At 35.7% G+C, this 23,745-nt stretch overlaps 1 protein-coding gene across 1 annotated transcript in view; it reads left to right on the top strand.

Annotated features, from left to right (window-relative positions):
- The first annotated feature begins 9,063 nt into the window (after window positions 1–9,063).
- The window catches only part of LOC143227005 (venom metalloproteinase antarease TserMP_A-like), a 43,855-nt gene continuing 29,173 nt past the window's right edge, over window positions 9,064–23,745 (top strand). Inside the window, exons 1-4 of the mRNA XM_076458552.1 lie at window positions 9,064–9,311; window positions 10,044–10,204; window positions 21,401–21,496; window positions 21,850–21,976. Of these exons, the coding sequence (XP_076314667.1) occupies window positions 9,236–9,311; window positions 10,044–10,204; window positions 21,401–21,496; window positions 21,850–21,976 (460 nt within the window). The 5' untranslated portion in view covers window positions 9,064–9,235. The remainder of the gene's footprint in view (window positions 9,312–10,043; window positions 10,205–21,400; window positions 21,497–21,849; window positions 21,977–23,745) is intronic.

Here is a 23,745-nt window from a genome sequence, read left to right on the forward strand (position 1 = left end):
CTTCCTTGTCACTACTTAAACACGTATCACACCACCAGTTTTAATACTGTTTTAACACGTAGCACACGATCAACTTCCTTGTTACTACTTAAACACGTATCACACCACCAGTTTTAATGCTGTTTTAACACGTAGCACACGACAACTTTCTTATTACTACTTAAACGCGTATCACACCACCAGTTTTAATGGTGTTCTAACACGTAGCACACGACAACTTCCTTGTTACTACTTAAACACGTATCACACTGCCAGTTTTAATGCTGTTTTAACACGTAGCACACGACAACTTCCTTGTTACTACTTAAACACGTATCACACTGCCGGTTTTAATGCTGTTTTAACACGTAGCACACGACAACTTCCTTGTCACTACTTAAACACGTATCACACCACCAGTTTTAATGCTGTTTTAACACGTAGCACACGTCAACTTCCTTGTTACTACTTAAACACGTATCACACCACCAGTTTTAATGCTGTTTTAACACGTAGCACACGACAACTTTCTTGTTACTACTTAAACACGTATCACACCACCAGTTTTAATGGTGTTCTAACACGTAGCACACGACAACTTCCTTGTTACTACTTAAACACGTATCACACCTGCCAGTTTTAATACTGTTTTAACACGTAGCACACGACAACTTCCTTGTTACTACTTAAACACGTATCACACCACCAGTTTTAATACTGTTTTAACACGTAGCACACGACAACTTCCTTGTCACTACTTAAACACGCATCACACCACCAGTTTTAACTGTTTTAACAAGTAAACAACTTTCGTTACTACTTAAACACGTATCACACCACCAGTTTTAATGGTGTTTTAACACGTAGCACACGACAACTTTCTTGTTACTACTTAAACACGTATCACACCACCAGTTTTAATGGTGTTCTAACACGTAGCACACGACAACTTTCTTGTTACTACTTAAACACGTATCACACCACCAGTTTTTAATAGTGTTTTAACACGTAGCACACGACAACTTCCTTGTTACTACTTAAACACGTATCACACTGCCAGTTTTTAATACTGTTTTAACACGTAGCACACGACAACTTCCTTGTCACTACTTAAACACGTATCACACCACCAGTTTTTAATACTGTTTTAACACGTAGCACACGTCAACTTCCTTGTTACTACTTAAACACGTATCACACCACCAGTTTTTATTACTGTTTTAACACGTAACACACGACAACTTCCTTGTCACTACTTAAACCGTATCACACCATCAGTTTTAATACTGTTTTAACACGTAGCACACGACAACTTCCTTGTCACTACTTAAACACGTATCACACCACCAGTTTTTAATACTGTTTTAACACGTAGCACACGACAACTTCCTTGTCACTACTTAAACACGTATCACACCACCAGTTTTTAATACTGTTTTAACACGTAGCACACGACAACTTCCTTGTTACTACTTAAACACGTATCACACCACCAGTTTTTAATACTGTTTTAACACGTAGCACACGACAACTTCCTTGTTACTACTTAAACACGTATCACACCACCAGTTTTTAATACTGTTTTAACACGTAGCACACGACAACTTCCTTGTTACTACTTAAACACGTATCACACCACCAGTTTTTAATACTGTTTTAACACGTAGCACACGACAACTTCCTTGTCACTACTTAAACACGTATCACACCACCAGTTTTTAATAGTGTTTTAACACGTAGCACACGACAACTTCCTTGTTACTACTTAAACACGTATCACACCACCAGTTTTTAATAGTGTTTTAACACGTAGCACACGACAACTTCCTTGTTACTACTTAAACACGTATCACACCACCAGTTTTTAATACTGTTTTAACACGTAGCACACGACAACTTCCTTGACTCTACTTAAACACGTATCACACCACCAGTTTTTAATAGTGTTTTAACACGTAGCACACGACAACTTCCTTGTTACTACTTAAACACGTATCACACCACCAGTTTTTAATAGTGTTTTAACACGTAGCACACGACAACTTCCTTGTTACTACTTAAACACGTATCACACCACCAGTTTTAATGCTGTTTTAACACGTAGCACACGACAACTTCCTTGTCACTACTTAAACACGTATCACACCACCAGTTTTAATGGTGTTTTAACACGTAACACACGACAACTTCCTTGTTACTACATAAACACGTATCACACCACCAGTTTTAATGGTGTTTTAACACGTAACACACGACAACTTCCTTGTTACTACTTAAACACGTATCACACCACCAGTTTTAATACTGTTTTAACACGTAGCACACGACAACTTCCTTGTTACTACTTAAACACGTATCACACCACCAGTTTTAATGGTGTTTTAACACGTAGCACACGACAACTTTCTTGTTACTACTTAAACACGTATCACACCATCAGTTTTAATGCTGTTTTAACACGTAGCACACGACAACTTCCTTGTTACTACTTAAACACGTATCACACCACCAGTTTTAATGCTGTTTTAACACGTAGCACACGACAACTTTCTTATTACTACTTAAACACGTATCACACCATCAGTTTTAATAGTGTTTTAACACGTAGCACACGACAACTTCCTTGTTACTACTTAAACACGTATCACACTGCCAGTTTTAATACTGTTTTAACACGTAGCACACGACAACTTCCTTGTTACTACTTAAACACGTATCACACTGCCAGTTTTAATACTGTTTTAACACGTAGCACACGACAACTTCCTTGTCACTACTTAAACACGCATCACACCACCAGTTTTAATGCTGTTTTAACAAGTAGCACACGACAACTTCCTTGTTACTACTTAAACACGTATCACACCACCAGTTTTAATACTGTTTTAACACGTAACACACGACAACTTCCTTGTTACTACTTAAACACGTATCACACCACCGGTTTTATTACTGTTTTAACACGTAACACACGACAACTTCCTTGTCACTACTTAAACACGTATCACACCACCAGTTTTAATACTGTTTTAACACGTAGCACACGACAACTTTCTTGTTACTACTTAAACACGTATCACACCATCAGTTTTAATGGTGTTTTAACACGTAGCACACGACAACTTCCTTGTCACTACTTAAACACGTATCACACCACCAGTTTTTAATACTGTTTTAACACGTAGCACACGACAACTTTCTTATTACTACTTAAACACGTATCACACCATCAGTTTTTAATAGTGTTTTAACACGTAGCACACGACAACTTCCTTGTTACTACTTAAACACGTATCACACCACCAGTTTTTAATACTGTTTTAACACGTAGCACACGACAACTTCCTTGTCACTACTTAAACACGTATCACACCACCAGTTTTTAATAGTGTTTTAACACGTAACACACGACAACTTCCTTGTTACTACATAAACACGTATCACACCACCAGTTTTAATGGTGTTTTAACACGTAACACACGACAACTTCCTTGTTACTACTTAAACACGTATCACACCACCAGTTTTAATACTGTTTTAACACGTAGCACACGACAACTTCCTTGTTACTACTTAAACACGTATCACACCACCAGTTTTAATGGTGTTTTAACACGTAGCACACGACAACTTTCTTATTACTACTTAAACACGTATCACACCATCAGTTTTTAATACTGTTTTAACACGTAGCACACGACAACTTCCTTGTTACTACTTAAACACGTATCACACCACCAGTTTTAATGCTGTTTTAACACGTAGCACACGACAACTTTCTTATTACTACTTAAACACGTATCACACCATCAGTTTTAATGGTGTTTTAACACGTAGCACACGACAACTTCCTTGTTACTACTTAAACACGTATCACACTGCCAGTTTTTAATACTGTTTTAACACGTAGCACACGACAACTTCCTTGTTACTACTTAAACACGTATCACACTGCCAGTTTTTAATACTGTTTTAACACGTAGCACACGACAACTTCCTTGTCACTACTTAAACACGCATCACACCACCAGTTTTAATACTGTTTTAACAAGTAGCACGTCAACTTCCTTGTTACTACTTAAACACGTATCACACCACCAGTTTTAATACTGTTTTAACACGTAACACACGACAACTTCCTTGTTACTACTTAAACACGTATCACACCACCAGTTTTTATTACTGTTTTAACACGTAACACACGACAACTTCCTTGTCACTACTTAAACACGTATCACACCACCAGTTTTTAATACTGTTTTAACACGTAGCACACGACAACTTTCTTATTACTACTTAAACACGTATCACACCATCAGTTTTAATGGTGTTTTAACACGTAGCACACGACAACTTCCTTGTTACTACTTAAACACGTATCACACCACCAGTTTTAATACTGTTTTAACACGTAGCACACGACAACTTTCTTATTACTACTTAAACACGTATCACACCATCAGTTTTAATGGTGTTTTAACACGTAGCACACGACAATTTTCTTATTACTACTTAAACACGTATCACACCACCAGTTTTTAATAGTGTTTTAACAAGTAGCACACGACAACTTTCTTGTTACTACTTAAACACGTATCACACCATCAGTTTTTAATGGTGTTTTAACACGTAGCACACGACAATTTTCTTATTACTACTCAAACACGTATCACACCACCAGTTTTAATGGTGTTCTAACACGTAGCACACGACAACTTCCTTGTTACTACTTAAACACGTATCACACTGCCAGTTTTAATACTGTTTTAACACGTAGCACACGACAACTTCCTTGTTACTACTTAAACACGTATCACACTGCCAGTTTTTAATACTGTTTTAACACGTAGCACACGACAACTTCCTTGTCACTACTTAAACACGCATCACACCACCAGTTTTTAATACTGTTTTAACAAGTAGCACACGACAACTTTCTTATTACTACTTAAACACGTATCACACCACCAGTTTTTAATAGTGTTCTAACACGTAGCACACGACAACTTCCTTGACTCTACTTAAACACGTATCACACCACCAGTTTTTAATAGTGTTCTAACACGTAGCACACGACAACTTTCTTGTTACTACTTAAACACGTATCACACCACCAGTTTTAATGGTGTTCTAACACGTAGCACACGACAACTTCCTTGTTACTACTTAAACACCTATCACACTGCCAGTTTTAATAGTGTTTTAACACGTAGCACACGACAACTTCCTTGTCACTACTTAAACACGTATCACACTGCCAGTTTTTAATACTGTTTTAACACGTAGCACACGACAACTTCCTTGTCACTACTTAAACACGTATCACACCACCAGTTTTTAATACTGTTTTAACACGTAACACACGACAACTTCCTTGTCACTACTTAAACACGTATCACACCACCAGTTTTTAATACTGTTTTAACACGTAGCACACGACAACTTCCTTGTCACTACTTAAACACGTATCACACCACCAGTTTTTAATAGTGTTTTAACACGTAACACACGACAACTTCCTTGTTACTACATAAACACGTATCACACCACCAGTTTTTAATAGTGTTTTAACACGTAACACACGACAACTTCCTTGTTACTACTTAAACACGTATCACACTGCCAGTTTTTAATACTGTTTTAACACGTAGCACACGACAACTTCCTTGTCACTACTTAAACACGTATCACACCACCAGTTTTTAATACTGTTTTAACACGTAGCACACTGCCTGTTCCACCAGTTTTTAATACTGTTTTAACACGTAGCACACGACCAGTTCCACCAGTTTTTAATACTGTTTTAACACGTAGCACACGACCAGTTCTTCCTGTTTCTCTACAACTTGTCTCAACAGACTAGCTGACAACCATAAGGAAAGTGTAAACTTTAACAGTGCACCTTTAGCCATTCACTCTAATTAACCGTTATTTGCATTACAAAAGAAATGGTTATGTTTTAACAGTTAAGATAGGATGCCTTATCAATGAAACCAAAACATTTCATATGTATCGTAAGCTCTAAAACATTTTAAATTAAATCGTTATCAGTATTCACTCAATATCTCAATTGTAGGTTCTGGAAATCGAAGAAAAACCTGTAGTTACTTCTGACGCACTTCAATTTTTTTTTTATGTTTTAGAGTCAAAAGTAAAACAAACGCAAAAATCTGTAAAGTGCGAAAAATGAATCGAAATATTACTAAACATTGAAAAGCTTAAATAACACTAAACATTAAAAACGAGTAAATGGCACTAAATTTTGAAACAATTTATATGATGTTTGTTTTATTTGGAATTTCGCACAAAGCTACTCGAGGGTTATCTGCATTAGTCGTCCCTAATTTAGCAGTGTAAGACTAAAGAGAAGGTAGATAATCATCACCACCAACGCTTGGGCAACTCTTTTACCAAAGAATGGTGGGATTGATCGTGACATTATAACGCCCACCTCACGGCTGAAAGGGCGAAATTGTTTGGTGCAACTGGGATTCGAACCCGCTACCATCACAGTACGAGTCGAACGCCTTAACCATCCGGCCATGCCAAGCGCCAAAGTCTAAGAAATTTAAATGGAACTAAACATTACAAAATGTAAAATAGACTGATCATTCAAAAGTATCTAACTGGCACTAAACTTAAAAAAATATAAATTTCACTGAGCATAAAACAACAATCTGGATCCGCATATCATACACCTCACTGAACTTTAAACGATTTTCTGTCGAAATGGCACAACTTTTATTTAAAAAACAGATTGGGATCGCGTGATATTGAAATGTATGGCTGAGCTCATTACAAACACAGGCATAGTACTACTAATTGAAAGTAGTCCATTTACATTGTGTTCCATAAAATATACTTGCAGACAGAGCATATTGAATCATGGGAGTTTTATTAGAGAATCTAGGAAAGCAAAGACATTGTACATTTCACAAATATTTTACCTTTTTCGATCGCGGTTTCACCAGTAAAGGCACCATCATTGTTATTAAACGATGCTACAGTATGGATACTGATTTACCGATATTTGTTTGTGATCTACGAATATATTTTTGTTAAATTATCGCAAAAATCCTGCTTTTAATTGTTCATAAACCGTTTTTTTAAATAATAACATTTTCTATCTTCATGTGAAATTTCCATTAAGGTACAGTTTCTTTTTGCTCTACCGTTTCTGTTCCTTATTATCATCTGTTAAGAACTTTCTCTCAAATATATTTATATCAGTCACGTAGCACGGATGTCGGTCCTTAAATACGTCATTTAAAGTTTTGTATCTAATGAACGTTTCGAAAGTTTTGTCCAGGAATGTTTTTGTTTGTTAGCGCGTGGCCGAAACTATTAAGCGTATTATTATTTTACTGTTAGCGGTCGCTCACAATTAGGAAGTTTAGTTGTTCGTTTAGTTTTAAAAGGTCACATTATTTACATATATTATAAACTATAATGAATAAGAGAAACTTCGCTAGATGTTCGAGTTTGTTTTTTGAATTCCCCACAAAGTTAATCGAGGGTTCTCTGCGCTAAATAGACCGGTAACCAGCTAACAACAGCTAACTCTTGAGCTATTCTTATAAAACACCCTGGGTCCCCAAGTGCAAATCGCGTTGTTTTTTGTTTGTTTGTCTTTACTTTAATTGAGGTAATGAAGCTTGGTTTATTTTTGAATTTTGCGCAAAGCTACACGAGGGCTATTTGTGTTAGCCGTTCCTAGTTTAGCAGTGTAAGGCTAGAGGGAAGGCAGCTAGTCATCACCACCCACCGCCAACTCTTGGGCTACTCTTTTACCAAGGAATAGTGGAATTGACCGTCACTTTATAACGCCCCCATGGCTGATAGGGCGAACATATTTGGTGTGACGGGAATTCAAACCCTCGACCCTCAGATTATGAGTCGAGTGCCTTAACCACCTGGCCATAACGATCCTAGCTTTGAGCCAGTGAGGCGTGAAAAATATAATTTCAAATCCTCAATCTGGCATGGTAACCAATGTGATTTTTCTGTATGTGTGTGACGAAACGTAAACCACGGAGTCTCAAGTCCATAGTCCTGCACTTTTAAAAGCAGATGTTACGATTCAACCAATAGCTTAAAGCTTTATCACAGAAATAAAACAAACTATTTAATGGGGACAAATAAAATGGACAAGTACTATGTTTGTTTGTAACCGATATAATGGTTGATAAGAAGTAACCATCTTATTTAAGTAACCAGCATATTTAAGTAACCATCTTATTTAAGTAACCATCTTATTTAAGTAACCATCTTATTTAAGTAACCATCTTATTTAAGTAACCAGCATATTTAAGTAACCATCTTATTTAAGTAACCAGCATATTTAAGTAACCATCTTATTTAAGTAACCAGCATATTTAAGTAACCATCTTATTTAAGTAACCATCTTATTTAAGTCCGTTGTCATATTTATTTATCATACAGTTTATTAATTATATATATTAAAACGGCTCGTTTGGGTTGAGAAATTTTTTTACGTAAAGGAGCGAACAGCGTTTCGACCTTCTTCGGTCATCGTCAGGTTTACAAAGAAAGAAAGAGGTAACTGACCGGAAGCTGACCACATGTTTGAAAGGGGTTGTGTAACTGAGTGTCGGAATGTAGAGGGCGTGATTAGATGTTTGAATATATAATTTTATATTATTTATTTTATTATTATTATTTATCATATTATTTTTAATATAGGTATAAAGATGTTCCTTTGTACTGGTTTATTTTAGGCTTGAGTTGTTGTATAAGTAAGGCTACTTTAATATTGTTCGCTCCTTTACGTAAAATATTTTCTCAACCCAAACGATCCGTTTCTTTTTTTTTCTTTTTTTTGCATATCCTTAACGTAACATATCAGAATACATATATAGAGAGCCAATGAGCAACAAGACGTAAAAGTTACAAATCGCTGATTTGTGCGAAGAAAATGCCAACCAAATAGAACAGCAGCTATTAGAAAAAATAAAATAAAAAACTCGGGAAAATCCCAAAGTTATTCAAGCTTAAAGCGATAACCTTCAAACCTTTTAACACAAATGTCGATAAAAGATTACATGAGAAAAACAAAAGCGGAAGCACTTCTTTCTTTTCACACGTAATCAGCCACCAGAGCTGATGTCTGTCTGTGAATGTATCGGACAACACCGAGAAATACGTTACTTCATGAGTCAATTGGTTCTGTGTATTACAGAGAAAGTTCTAGCCTTTTATTCAAGTTTCGCTAGTGAATTTGCCTTTAGTTAGGGAAATGTCAGATACTGAGTTTAATTTTACATTCATGGTCATTATTTTTATCGTCTTGTTACCGCAGCGGAGATGTCAGGGTAAGGTTTTGTTGGTCAGCGTCTGTTGTTTTTTTAAGAATATAACTTGCGGTTTACACTTGTAACACAATACTTAATGTTAAAATTTACCTATGTTTTAACACTGAGTTTAAATGACTGACACTAGAAGTTAGTTTCTTATTTTATTTCAAGCTAAGAGCCTGTATAGTTGGACTAATATCCTCTATTGTGAGGCCAAGAAATTCTGTTATGAGGTTAAAAACCTTAATTGTGAGGCTATGAATCTCTATTGTAAAGCTAAGAACCTGTGGGGCTGAAACTCTATCGAGGGCTGAAGAAACTCTATCGAGAGATTATGAATCCCTATTGTGAAGCTAAGAATTTCTATTGTGAGGTTAAGAACCTCTATTGTGAAGCTAAGAACTTCTATTGTGAGGTTAAGAACCTCTATTGTGAGGCTAAGAACTTTTATTATAACGCTGACAATGAATATTTATTATGACATTTATGCTTGTATAAAATCGAACTTCTGTTTACACTTTCTGTAGAACTTTTTACATGAATTACTTGCAATACGAACAATAAGATATGTTCATGTCGTCTAACTAGCTTGTTTAACATGGTGATCTGTAGTGTCTCTCTTTGAAATGTGTTTTGACTGAAATATTTAATTACCAGGAAATTTGTTATCTGTAAAGATGTTCACATGTTTTATATATATATAATCACTTTATTATTTCGTTTACTTAAACATTTTTTTTATAAACTTAGAAAACATCATTCCAAGGATTCGTATCAATCAAGATGGTACACGAGTTACTTTAGAACTTCCTGTTCATAACAGACTGATTCGGTTAAACCTAATATTGACGACTGGATTATTCCAAGACAACTTTGAAGTTGCGTCTAGTGACCACTCATCGAACTACAAGGTATCACTGATGTCTTTAGCGATCAAACATTATTTTTTCAAGCCAATTTTCATGTTTGTTGTGTATATAAAATAATAATATGTTTATTAGCTAGTTCATAAGTTTGTTCAATTGGTTTGTTATCAGACACAAAACTAAACAATGGATTGTATGTTCTTTGCCTACCACGGGTATCTAAACCCCATTTTTTAAGCGTCATAAGTCCGCAGACTTATTGCTGTGCCACTAGAGGCGCTAACAATTACTGTTTGTTTGCGTGTTTTCTTATAGCAAAGCCACATCGGGCTATCTGCTGAGCCCACCGAGAGGAATCGAACCCCTGATTTTAGCGTTCTATTTGTTTGCAGTTTTTCTGTAATTAAGCGCAATGCTACACAACTGTCTATCTGTGGTGTGCTCACCGTTAGTATCGAATCCCGGTTTTTAGACTTACTGCTGTGCCATTTGCTCCCAAAACACTACTGAATATAAATCATTTGTAATCATTTTAATCTTATGAACTCTTTTTATTTAAAGCAAAAAGTAAAGAATGTCAAAAACGTATTTTCTAGAACTATTGGTGTCTTATTGGACTTTACGGACTTTCAATACTGAAACCCAGGGCTCGATTTCCTGTGGTTGACAAAGCGAAGCTTATTGTGTAGCGTTTCGTTAAAAGGAAAACTGCTGTGCAGACATGGTTTTACAGTTGTTTATTTGCTGTTGAAAAATATTTATCCGCTTATAAAAAGACATATTATATTCGAACAACAAATATTTCCCATAAAAAGCTTGAAAACCTCACTACTTTATTCTTTATCGCATTAGACCAAATACGAGACGGAAACTATAGAGAGGTCCGGCAAGAACACGACACGTAATGTAAGGGTAGCAGGTTCGAATCTCTCTACTACCGAAAATTCTCGCCCTTTCAATCGTGGGGGTGTTATAATTGCACGGTAAATTCCACTATTCTTTAGTAAAAGAGTAGCCCAAGAGTTGACGGTGAGTGGTGATGACTAGCTAGCTGCCTTCCCTCTAGTCTTACATTACTAAATTAAGAACGGCTAGTGTAAATAGCCCTCGTGTAGCTTTGCGCAAAATTCAAAAAACAAACAAACTACAAAGCTTGTAGAGTTTACCGAAACCAAAAGGTTATCAACTTGTCTTGTTTATGTCCAGGTAATCCTTGGGAGGATGGGGATATACCTTCATTAAAAGTAGCAACATTTTTATTAGGTTTATGCGAGGATACATACAAGTTTTCTGTTTCGCACCTTGTGGGTTTTTTAATGGGCGTTTTTAAGCCTTTTATAATTGCATCACCATAGAGAAATTTTAACCAAATTACACATGGACCTTCCTTGGGCCACAAAGCTCTTTTTGTTTTGTTTTTTGTTTTTTTATAATTCTAAGGCATTCTAGTGTGTTTATGAATCGGCGTGAAGTTTATTTTGTTTGTGTGATTGAATTTCGCCTAAAGATACACGAGGACTATCCGCGCTAGCCGTCCCTAATTTAGCAATGTAAGACTAGAAGGAAGGCAGCTAGTCAGCACCACCCACCGCCAACTCTTGAGCTACTTTTTATTAATGGATAGTGGGATTGAGCGTCACATTATAACGCCCCCACGGCAAAAAGGGCGAGCATGTGTGGTGTGACGGGGGTTCGAACCCGGGACCCTCAGATAACGAGTTGAGTGCCTTTACCACCTGGTCATGCCGGCCTCCAGGTGTAAGGAAAATAACGTTTCAGGTTCCAAGTTAACAATTCATTAATTATGAATTTACATAACTTCCTCCAGAGGAAGGGGTACTCCGAGTAATGTTGATTGTTATCTTATAACAACACTCAATGTAAAGAACTGAGTAAAACAATTTGTTAAATCACTTATTTTATATGTAAAATGCACATAGAGGGCAGCAGCAGCAATTAGTGAAATGCCTCCTAGTGACAAAGCGGAAAAATACGGACTTATAGCGGTAAAAACAGAGTTTAGATACACGCCTGAGGCACAATACAGGTTTGTTCTTAACTAGAAACAAACAAACAAAATTGAGGAAATGATTATTCATATATTTATTTCGGACGAAGGGGTACCCAAAAACCTTGGACTTACAATAGATCTGTTGAATAAATAGTTTTGGTAACTTCATCAAAAGAATGTCTAATTATTGTCGCGTGAAAATAAAAACGAAGGTAAAAATATTAAAATCTGTTTTGGTTTTCAAGATACAAAAGAGATAATTCCTATTCCTCTCTGCCCGACATGGCCTGGTGTTCGACTCGTAATCTGAGAGTCGCCGGTTCGAATCCCCATCACACCAAACATGCTCGCTCTTTCAGCCGTGTGGGCGTTATAATGTGACGGTCAGTCCCACTATTCGTTGGTAAAAGAGTAGTCCAAGAATTGGCAGTGAGCAGTGATGACTAGCTGCCTTCCTTCTAGTCCTACACTGCTAAATTAGGGACGGCTGATGTAGACAGCCCTTGTGTAGCTTTGTGCGGAATTAAAAACGAAACAAAACAAACAAACTCCTCGTGACTTGATGCCGTATACGAACCAAAGTCGACCCTTTGTACTGCTGTGCTTTCACTCATTGGTTCTTGGAATTGTTAAAGTAATCATGTGACTTGTTCAGAAGACAAGAAAAGTAGCTATCTGGTTCATCAGCTCTTGTGAATGATAGTGAGGTTAAGTCAAATAATCAAAATGATAATAATACTATGTTATTAATTTTTACGTTAATGTATGACATAAATAAATATAATTAAAATTACAATTTTCTTGTGTAATCTGATTTACGCTATAGCAGTTATTTTTCATAGAAACTGATGATATATGTATGTAGCGGCCAGAACACTACCAGTCTGTTGTATTCAAGTTGGTCTGATGAGCTCTGGTGTTGAACGAAAGACCTTAACGGCAATATTTGAGTCATATCGTTGGGTGGTTTTAAATCACGAAGCAGTGTATACGGATTGGTCCAAATGCTAGCTGTCCAAGACCAGCACACTAATTATTTAGAACAGTCAACTTTGGAGATGTATGTACATTATATAAAACATTGTACACAGATTAATAAAACTACAACGAATGGATCGTGATGCCGCTAAACACGCACCATACATTCTACTGTTTATTATGATGCCGCTAAACATGTGCCATACTTTCTACTGTTTATTATGATGCCGCTAAACATGTGCCATACGTTTTACTGTTTATTATGATGCCGCTGAACGTGCGCCATACTTTCTACTGTTTATTATGATGCCGCTGAACATGCGCCATACTTTCTACTGTTTATTATGATGCCGCTGAACATGCGTCATACTTTCTACTGTTTATTGTGATGCCGCTAAACATGCGTCGTTCTACTGTTTATTGTGTGCCGCTGAACATGTGTCATACTTTCTACTGTTTATTATGATGCGGGCCTGGCATGGCCAAGCGCGTAAGGCGTGCGACTCGTAATCCGAGGATCGCGGATTCGCGCCCGCGTCGCGCTAAACATGCTCGCCCTCCCAGCCGTGGGGGCGTATAATGTTACGGTCAATCCCAATATTCGTCAATATTCGTTGGTAAAAGAGTAGCCCAAGAGTTGGCGGTGGGTGGTGATGACTAGCTGCCTTCCCTCTAGTCTTACACTGCAAAATTAGGGACGGCTAGCACAGATAGCCCTCGAGTAGCTTTGTGCGAAATTCCAAAAAAACAAATTATTATGATGCCGCTGAACATGCGCCATACTTTCTACTGTTTATTATGATGCCGCTGAACATGCGTCATACTTTCTACTGTTTATTATGATGCCGCTAAACATGTGCCATACGTTTTACTGTTTATTATGATGCCGCTGAACATGTGCCATACGTTTTACTGTTTATTATGATGCCGCTAAACATGTGCAATACGTTTTACTGTTTATTGTAATGCCGCTAAACATGCGCCATACTTTCTCTTGTGGACGCGTTATAAAAGAGACAGTAACTCTTATTAGTCGAATCACTAAGTAATGACAGAACTCTTGTTGTGACAGATCTATTGATTGGCTGTTCTCCCACTATGTCTGCGGAGTTGTTCTGTTAGAAATTGGGTTTCGATTCTCGTAGTGAGCAGAACATATAAAGCTTTGTTTAGCTTTGTACTTCATAACAAAACAAACAAACTACCTTCTTAAAATTAGAGACAGTCATATCTAAACCATAATGGTTTCCTACTTCGCTTTTTAACAGATGTACAAGGTGAGGATTATTCCATCGTCTTATAAAGCTATTTAAACATTCATAAGGAAACACACGTGTATATAGTATGGATCAATGAATGTTGACTGTTCTTAATTAATCTATTCCAGCGTCGAATGGTGAGCAATATTGGTTTGTTTTCGGGACTTAACGGCGAACGAAAAAGACGAAAACGAACCAAATCATTTATCTCCACATTAAAGTGTTTTTCGAAAATAAAACAGACATAATTCTTAGGTTAAATGCGTGAGCCCTCGAATTTAAGGTATAAAATATCACACATTGATCATTAAGAGACTGTGAAACGGCTAGTAAGAAATAGTCATACCCTATGAAAATATTGTGCAGTCCTTCAAAGGCAAATATAATATTTGTATACATGCAACCAAATAGGTGAGTAAATAAGCTGTAAGTGAATGTATAGGTTGGTGAGATAAAGTGTAAACATTTCATTATATTAATGTTTCTTTTCGTCTGTAGGTGTTTAGAAAAGCTTCTAGCATAGAAGTAAGTCGATCTTTGAATAGATACAAAATAGATGAAGTAAATGGTTAACAAGATGAATGTTTAATTTCTCGGGCGCGTTACTAAATTATATATCTATATTAGTCAAGTACTCGTGGCGTCAGTGCATTAGATCCGCGTATTACGTATTCGGGATGTCATATCTGAGCACTGAAAGAAGAATAAAAATAAAGTTAACCATGACGGGAAACGGAAATGAAACAGGAAAATCATGACCACTATTGCACATCTACATGCACACAGGATAAAAATTTCGTGAAGTTGGGGGTTGCATATCATGTAATAAAAATTTTTTTTCAGTATCATATAAGCAAGAGCTCCATTATAGTAGTCCCTCCCCCCGCTAGTACAGTGGTAAGACTACGGATTTACAACACAAAAATTAGGGGTTTGATTACCCTCGGTAAGTTCAGCAGATAACCCAATGTGTCTTTGCTAGAAGAAAAACATACTCACACAAACACCATTATAGTATGATGGTATATATCGAAACATGGAAAAACAATATTTTCAAAAAACAACAAATATTTTAACGTTTATTTTAATTGTTTGGAAATTATTAACTCAAATAAAGAGACTATGTATGAGGTTTATCTCAAACTAATGTCGATTGCAACTATTTTGCTGGTTGAACTGTGGAAATTCCGGATACGAAGTGGGGAGTTTCCAGACATTAAAAATACTTAATTCATAGTTTGTCGTGTTCTCAAAATAAAAAAAAAAATCAAAACATGGAAAGAAATGTTAAAAGATTCGTCACTCACCTTAATCAAAGCCAAAAAAAATGAATGAAGTTTTAGTAGGTATTTTTCGAAGAATGAGGGTGGACCACAAAGACTTAACGTTACATCGGTAAGGTAAGACAAATAAAAGGATATGTTCACTGATTGGAAGGATTGAGAATGGGCCACAAAGACGTAAGGTTATATTAGCAAGTAAAGACAAATGAAATGATATAATCGCTGATTGGAAGGATTTAGAATGGACCACGAAGACTTAACGCTATGTCAGTAGGGTAAGACAAATAAAAGCCTGTATTCACTCATGGAAAAGAATGAATATGGACCACAAAGTCTTAACGTTACATTGGCAAGGTAAGACAAATAAAATGATATATTCGCTGATGGGAAGGAATGAATGTGGACCACAAAGCCTTAACGTTACATCGGTAAGGTAAGACAAATAAAATTATATATTTGCTGATGGGAAGGAATGAATATGAGCCACAAAGTCTTAACGTTACATCGGTAAGGTAAAACAAATAAAATTATATATTTGCTGATGGGAAGGAATGAATATGGACCACAAAGTCTTAACGTTACATCGGTAAGGTAAAACAAATAAAATTATATATTTGCTGATGGGAAGGAATGAATATGAGCCACAAAGTCTTAACGTTACATCGGTAAGGTAAAACAAATAAAATTATATATTTGCTGATGGGAAGGAATGAATATGAGCCACAAAGTCTTAACGTTACATCGGTAAGGTAAAACAAATAAAATTATATATTTGCTGATGGGAAGGAATGAATATGAGCCACAAAGTCTTAACGTTACATCGGTAAGGTAAGACAAATAAAATTATATATTTGCTGATGGGAAGGAATGAATATGAGCCACAAAGTCTTAACGTTACATCGGTAAGGTAAGACAAATAAAATTATATATTTGCTGATGGGAAGGAATGAATATGAGCCACAAAGTCTTAACGTTACAGTGGTAAAGGAAGACAAATAAAATGATATATTTGCTGATGGGAAGGATTGAGAATGAACCACAAAGACTTAACATTACGTTGGTAAAATAAGACAAATAAAATGATATGTTCACTGATGGGAAGGTGAGAGGAAATGTTTTGAGTTATTAAATTATTTATTAATATAATGAAAAGGTTAATTATGTTATAAATAGGTTTATAAAACCGTGGAGATCCATGTGTTTGGACGACAGTTTTTGCTCTTTTTTTCTTTTTTTTTGCAAGGCTCAATACTTACATCAGACTGTTCGTGAGTTCAGTATGAATAATTCATGCCTCCTATTTTCTCTGAAGTTTTTCAATAAATTATTCGTGTTGTCTCATCTCTTGTAAGTTTATCAACTACTGATTGATCTCCATCTTCATGGTTTTGTCTGCTTTCAAACTTATACGAACACATTTACGAAATTGTAAAGGCATGAAAATAATAAAGCACAGTATTTTGTTGTAAGTACGTACGCTGTTAAGAAATGTCAAATAATTCATAATATGTAAGACGATCTCAGAACTGTTCAACATCACAGTGATTGTAAACAGAGTTGTAATAGTTAGAGTTTTCGAAGAGTAGGCTTCACGCTTGTTCGTCGCCAATTGATGTTATTTGCTTCAGGAAATATCATATCTAGGCTTAACTGATATATGTTATACGTATAACATTTCGATCAGCAACTTCATATGGCTTGTACTGTTTCAACTTTATTTCAAGTTTCTTTGTTTTTGGTAGTGTTTGTTTTTTATTTCGGTGATACGTCAATAAACGTGTGGTACTCACACAGCACATTGTTTTGAATCTTTTAAAATGTACGTCTGTGTTTCTTACATCTTAAAGTTTGTGTCGACAGTTGAATTCACGGATATGTGCGCGAAATTTAATTAGGCGTTTTTGTTATTCCCTGTTTTGCTTTTTGTGAACATAGTGAAAGAACGTGGTTATACGTAAAACCTGGAACCACGTTTAGACTGTACACGAGCGATCCCAGCTTCCTGAGAAAGAACAGAAAGTCTAAAGCAAGTTTCAACATTATAAAATGTTTATATCGAATGGCATGGGTGTGTTAACACAAGCCTTAACTGGTGATTTATTGTCTTTCAATTGATTCAATAGATTTATTCTTATTGCAAGTTATTAAAAAAAAATTATCTGTTTGTTTTCTTTGGAATTTCGCACAAAGCTACTCGAGGGCTATCTGTGCTAGCCGTTCCTAATTTAGCAGTGTAAGACCAGGGAAAAGCAGCTAGTCATCACCACCCACTGAAAGGGAGAGTATGTTTAGTGCAACGGTGATTATAACCCGCAACCATCGGATTAGGAGTGCAGTGCCATAACCACCAGGCCGTGCCGGGTCAGGAGGCGTTATAATGTAACGGTCACTCCCACTAGTCGTTAGTAAGAGAGTAGCCCAAGAGCTGACGGTGGGTGGTGATGACTAGTTGACTTCCCTCTAGTCTTATACTGCTAAATTAGAGACGGCCATTGCAGATAACCTTCGACTAGCTTTACGCAAAATTCAAACATAACGCCCCCACGTCTGAAAGGGCAAACATGTTTGGTGAAATGAGGATTCGAACCTGCGACCGTCGGATTACGAGTCAAGCGCCTTAACTACCTTGCCATGCCGGGCGTATACATGATTCAACTAATGCTTGTTATATAAAAAACACAAAAAGACCTATAATAATCACCACTTTATGCTAACTTCTTGTAATTTTTCATTCGAAGCTTATTTGTGTATGTTCCACAGTAATATAATGAACCGATACACCTTGTAATATTGTTTTTATTTCATTGATACTTATACAGCTGATGCACATTGTATACTTGTCCGTATTCCACTGTGACGTGTACAGTTGATACACCTTGTATATTTGTCTCTATTCCATAGCGACGTATTACAACTGATACACATTGTATACTTGTCCGTATTCTACTGTGACGTGTACAATTGATAAAACTTGTATATTTGTATGTTTTCCATAACAAAATACACAACTAGTGCACTTTTGTCATACATTGATTTTAATATTTACCTACACAGTAATTTCAAACAATTTCTTAGGGTTAAAATAATCCAGAATCGGGACTTTTAAAGTGAACTAAAAAAGAATAATGAACATTCGGTAAGTAATGATTTAGACTCTTACAAACACAAACGAAATAGTTATGCGATATGATTTTGGATTTACAAAACCTGGTTAATAAAGACCTTTTATTAAGGTTGTCCAAACATCCGCATGATGACGTTATGAATGCAGTCTTGTTCAGGTTTTTGTGAGAACATTAAGCTATGACGTCTTTGTTTCAGTACAGCTTCGATTAACTCTTCTCAGGCTTACTAGATCACTCAGCTGTAAACATTTTTATACAAGTCTACAATAAACTCTTCTCAGCTATAATCATGTTTATAGAAGACTTTGAAAAACTCATCTAAGCTGTGATCATTTTTATACAAGGCTCTGAGAAACTCTTCTCAGACTTATCAGATCACTCAGCTGTGATGGTTTTTATACATGGCTCCGGAAAACTCTTCTGAGCTGTAATCATTTTAATACACGGCTCTGAGAAACTGTTCTGAGCTGTAAGCATTTTAATACAGGGCTCTGAGAAACTGTTCTGAGGTATAAGCATTTTAATACATGGCTCTGAGAAACTGTTCTGAGGTGTAAGCATTTTAATACATGGCTCTGAGAAACTGTTCTGAGGTTAAGCATTTTAATACATGGCTCTGAGAAACTCTTGTCAGACTTACTAAGACCACTCAGATCTAAAATTCCTGCTTGTTGAGGTGTAACAATATTTAATACACTTCTCTGACGGCTTTCACTGCTTTTTGTTTTTCTTGTTTGTTTTGTTTTCAAGTGGAAAGACCATCCGTTTTCAATATTGAACTACCTCGTCAGATATGGGGTGAGACCCTGAATCACGCATCATATGGTATTCAGCTGTTTGAAGTAAGATATTCAAAACTTTGTATCGTATTTTTGTTTTGTTTTTATCCGTAACTGTCCACCAATTAAATAATTATAATTTAAAGTCAATAACACTGAAAATTAAAAGTACCGAAATTGAAAATGGTACCTGACTTCATTCGCGTTTATTGTTTTATACTTTACAAAGGGGGCGATCAGGGAGCTTTTATGTTTTATATTTTGCTGCCTGGCATGGCCAAGCGCGTAAGGCGTGCGACTCGTAATCTGAGGGTCGCGTGTTCGCGCCCGCGTCGCGCTAAACATGCTCGCCCTCTCAGCCGTGGGGGTGTATAATGTGACGGTCAATCCCACTATTCGTTGGTAAAAGAGTAGCCCAAGAGTTGGCGGTGGGTGGTGATGACTAGCTGCCTTCCCTCTAGTCTTACACTGCTAAATTAGGGACGGCTAGCACAGATAGCCCTTGAGTAGTTTTGTGCGAAATTCCAAAAAAACAAAAAACAAACAAATATATTTTGCTAGGCTTAGGAAACAAAGATAAAATACTGTGTGGTACAAAACTAATACAGAGTGGTTCTACCTTAGAGCTACCTTGTCTATGGTCCTGTGCAGCATTCAGACTCGTGTTATTAAATAACCATTTAAAAATGGTCTTTTTTAAAATTTCAAGTTTAAAGTTTTATTCTGCAACAAGCTCGAGTTGAACCTGTTTCAAATAGTTAGTTTTGTTATTAACTTTAGAGGTAGTTAGTTCTGTTAGTTTTGTTATTAACTTTAGAGGTAGTTAGTTCTGGCAAACTTATCTGATTCATTCAGAGCTAGACGCGTCTCTGTTGATCAGGAGTTTTATAATTCTTATATTCCAGGACTACAATCTTTGGCCCGGCATGGCCAAGCGTGTTAAGCGTTCGAATCCCGGTCTCACCAAACATGCTCGCCCTCCCAGCCGTGGGGGCGTTATAATGTTACGGTTAATCCCACTATTCGTTGGTAAAAGAGTAGCCCAACAGTTGGCGGTGGGTGGTGATGACTAGCTGCCTTCCCTCTAGTTTTACACTGCTAAATTAGGAGAGGCTAGCGCAGATAGCCCTCGAGTAGCTTTGTGCGAAATTCAAAAAACAAACAACAACCTTTACAGTTTCATCAGGATTTCTTTCTACAAAACCACGAGACGCAAACTTGAATGAATCTACTAAATTAGCGCTATGTTCGACATTGTCACTAAAGAAATCACGTAATAATTGATATTTGTAGTTGGGAATTTCCTAGTAGATTTCGAGAAACGTTTATTTGCCATAGGGGAACACCGAACAGACGTAAATTATTTATGGGAACAATTGATTAATATTTTAACTGAAAGAAATGATAAAATCTGAAAGTTTTGTGTCTTATAAATTCCCTTAAGGATTTCTTATTTTTTAATAGTAATTTGGCAACATAACACATTTAGGGTTACACAGCGATTTCTCTCCTCTATGGTAGCCATTACTGTTATGTGCCAACATCACTACTTTCTTTGACCAATCCTGAAGCAAGCGAGGCGGTAATATCAGTGACGTAGAATATTCAAATTGATTAAAATTTACAGTATCGAACGCACTGAATATACGCATACAATTCGTGTACAATAAATAACGATTTAATAGAACAAAATGTAAATAAACAACATTCGCGTGATATATGCGATATTTATTGTTATATTATGTATTTTGTGTACACTTTAGACGGTTAAAATTATCGCCTTTATTTATCTTTCGTTTGGTTTAGCCTGACCTTAAAATGTTGAACAAAGTTTTCTTCACCGACTCAGACAAAGGTTCATCGCTTCATATCAAGAAAGATTCCAATGGGCTTTTGAAAATTGTGAGTTGAACTCGTTTAATAAATAATGTTAGCGAACATTATAATTATATATTATTAATATAATACCTGAATTGTAAGGCTATTCTTGTTAAAAATTTCTAAGGTACTTAACTAAACGATTTTTTCTTTCTTCTATAGGCCTTTAATGATATTGTAAACAACCTAGGTGTTCTGCAGTGTATATCGTGTTGTATGTTTCTTGAATAAGTACTTCTAAATACATTCTACCCAGTGTAAGTGTGAATGGTATATTAAATTAGCTATATTAATTAATGGGCTAGTTTTCAGTCCTCATCTACATATGTAACTCGCTTTGATTAGAAGTTAGAGATAATAAACGACTTTTCTTTCAGGAAGGCGTACTTGGTGACGGTTTGCGAGTAGCTCCTAGCAACGATACTGTTTCCCTTAGCAACGAAGGAGTTGCTGTTCATAAGGTCATGACAGTCAAAGAAAATTCTGTCACAATGCCTGACACGTGTAAGTTAACGCACGAGTAAAAGTAATTGATTATTATAACCTCCTTCTATTTAAATAAAATAAACAGAAACATAACTCGATTCTACTGTTATGCAACGAAACAAATAAAGGACATTGAATTATGTTACTCTCGTCGAAAGTGGTATTTGCTCTAATTCAACTTGTTTAATTTTGGCTTTTTAAGTTTGATTTTTTTTTCTTAATATCTGAATTGTTGTCAGTGTGATAAAATAGATCATGGAAGACATGTGATCTGTTATTACATTTATTTCACGGCGGTTATTTTGGTAAAAACATATTTTCCAAACAATTACATTTACAAACTATAATATCTGTCAAGGGCTTTGTTATGTGACAGGAAATTCATTTCTACTTCAGGACAACTTTTAACCTCATTTATCGACAAAACAATTTTTTGTAAAGATGAATGTAATTTTGTCTTCTCTAACTCAAATATCAAATAGCGTAGTTTAAACGTTTAAATATGTAACTACCGCTTTATATTAAAACCTTAAAAGAGGACTACATTACAAATCATAAGCTCACAACAAACTGAGCACATAAGTTAGTAGCTTTGCACCATGAAACACCACACCCCCGCTAGTATGTCTTCGGATTTACAACGCAAAATCAGGGGTTCGATTTCCTTCGGTGGGCTCAGCAGATAGCCCCATGTGGCTTTGTTATAAGAAAACACAAACCAACACAACAAGCTTCTAATATAATCATCATCTTTTATACAGGCTTATAGTAAAAATATTTAACAGTTATACAGACTTATAACAGAAATATTTAACAGTTATACAGGCTTATAGTACAAATATTTACCAGTTATACAGACTTATAACAGAAATATTTAACAGTTACACAGGCTTATAGTACAAATATTTAACAGTTATACAGGCTTATAGTACAAATATTTACCAGTTATACAGACTTATAACAGAAATATTTAACAGTTACACAGGCTTATAGTACAAATATTTAACAGTTACACAGGCTTATAGTATAAATATTTACCAGTTATACAGACTTATAACAGAAATATTTAACAGTTACACAGGCTTATAGTACAAATATTTAACAGTTACACAGGCTTATAGTACAAATATTTAACAGTTATACAGGCTTATAGTACAAATATTTACCAGTTATACAGACTTATAACAGAAATATTTAACAGTTACACAGGCTTATAGTACAAATATTTAACAGTTATACAGGCTTATAGTATAAATATTTACCAGTTATACAGACTTATAGTACAAATATTTACCAGTTATACAGACTTATAACAGAAATATTTAACAGTTATACAGGCTTATAGTACAAACATTTACCAGTTATACAGACTTATAACAGAAATATTTAACAGTTATACGGGCTTATAATACAAATATTTAACAGTTATACAGGCTTATAGTATAAATATTTACCAGTTATACAGACTTATAACAGAAATATTTAACAGTTACACAGGCTTATAGTACAAATATTTAACAGTTATACAGGCTTATAGTACAAATATTTACCAGTTATACAGACTTATAACAGAAATATTTAACAGTTACACAGGCTTATAGTACAAATATTTAACAGTTATACAGGCTTATAGTACAAATATTTACCAGTTATACAGACTTATAACAGAAATATTTAACAGTTATACAGGCTTATAGTATAAATATTTACCAGTTATACAGACTTATAACAGAAATATTTACCAGTTATACAGACTTATAGTATAAATATTTACCAGTTATACAGAC

Source organism: Tachypleus tridentatus, chromosome 9 (assembly GCF_004210375.1).
Source record: "Tachypleus tridentatus isolate NWPU-2018 chromosome 9, ASM421037v1, whole genome shotgun sequence".
In the NCBI taxonomy this organism is placed as follows: domain Eukaryota; kingdom Metazoa; phylum Arthropoda; class Merostomata; order Xiphosura; family Limulidae; genus Tachypleus; species Tachypleus tridentatus.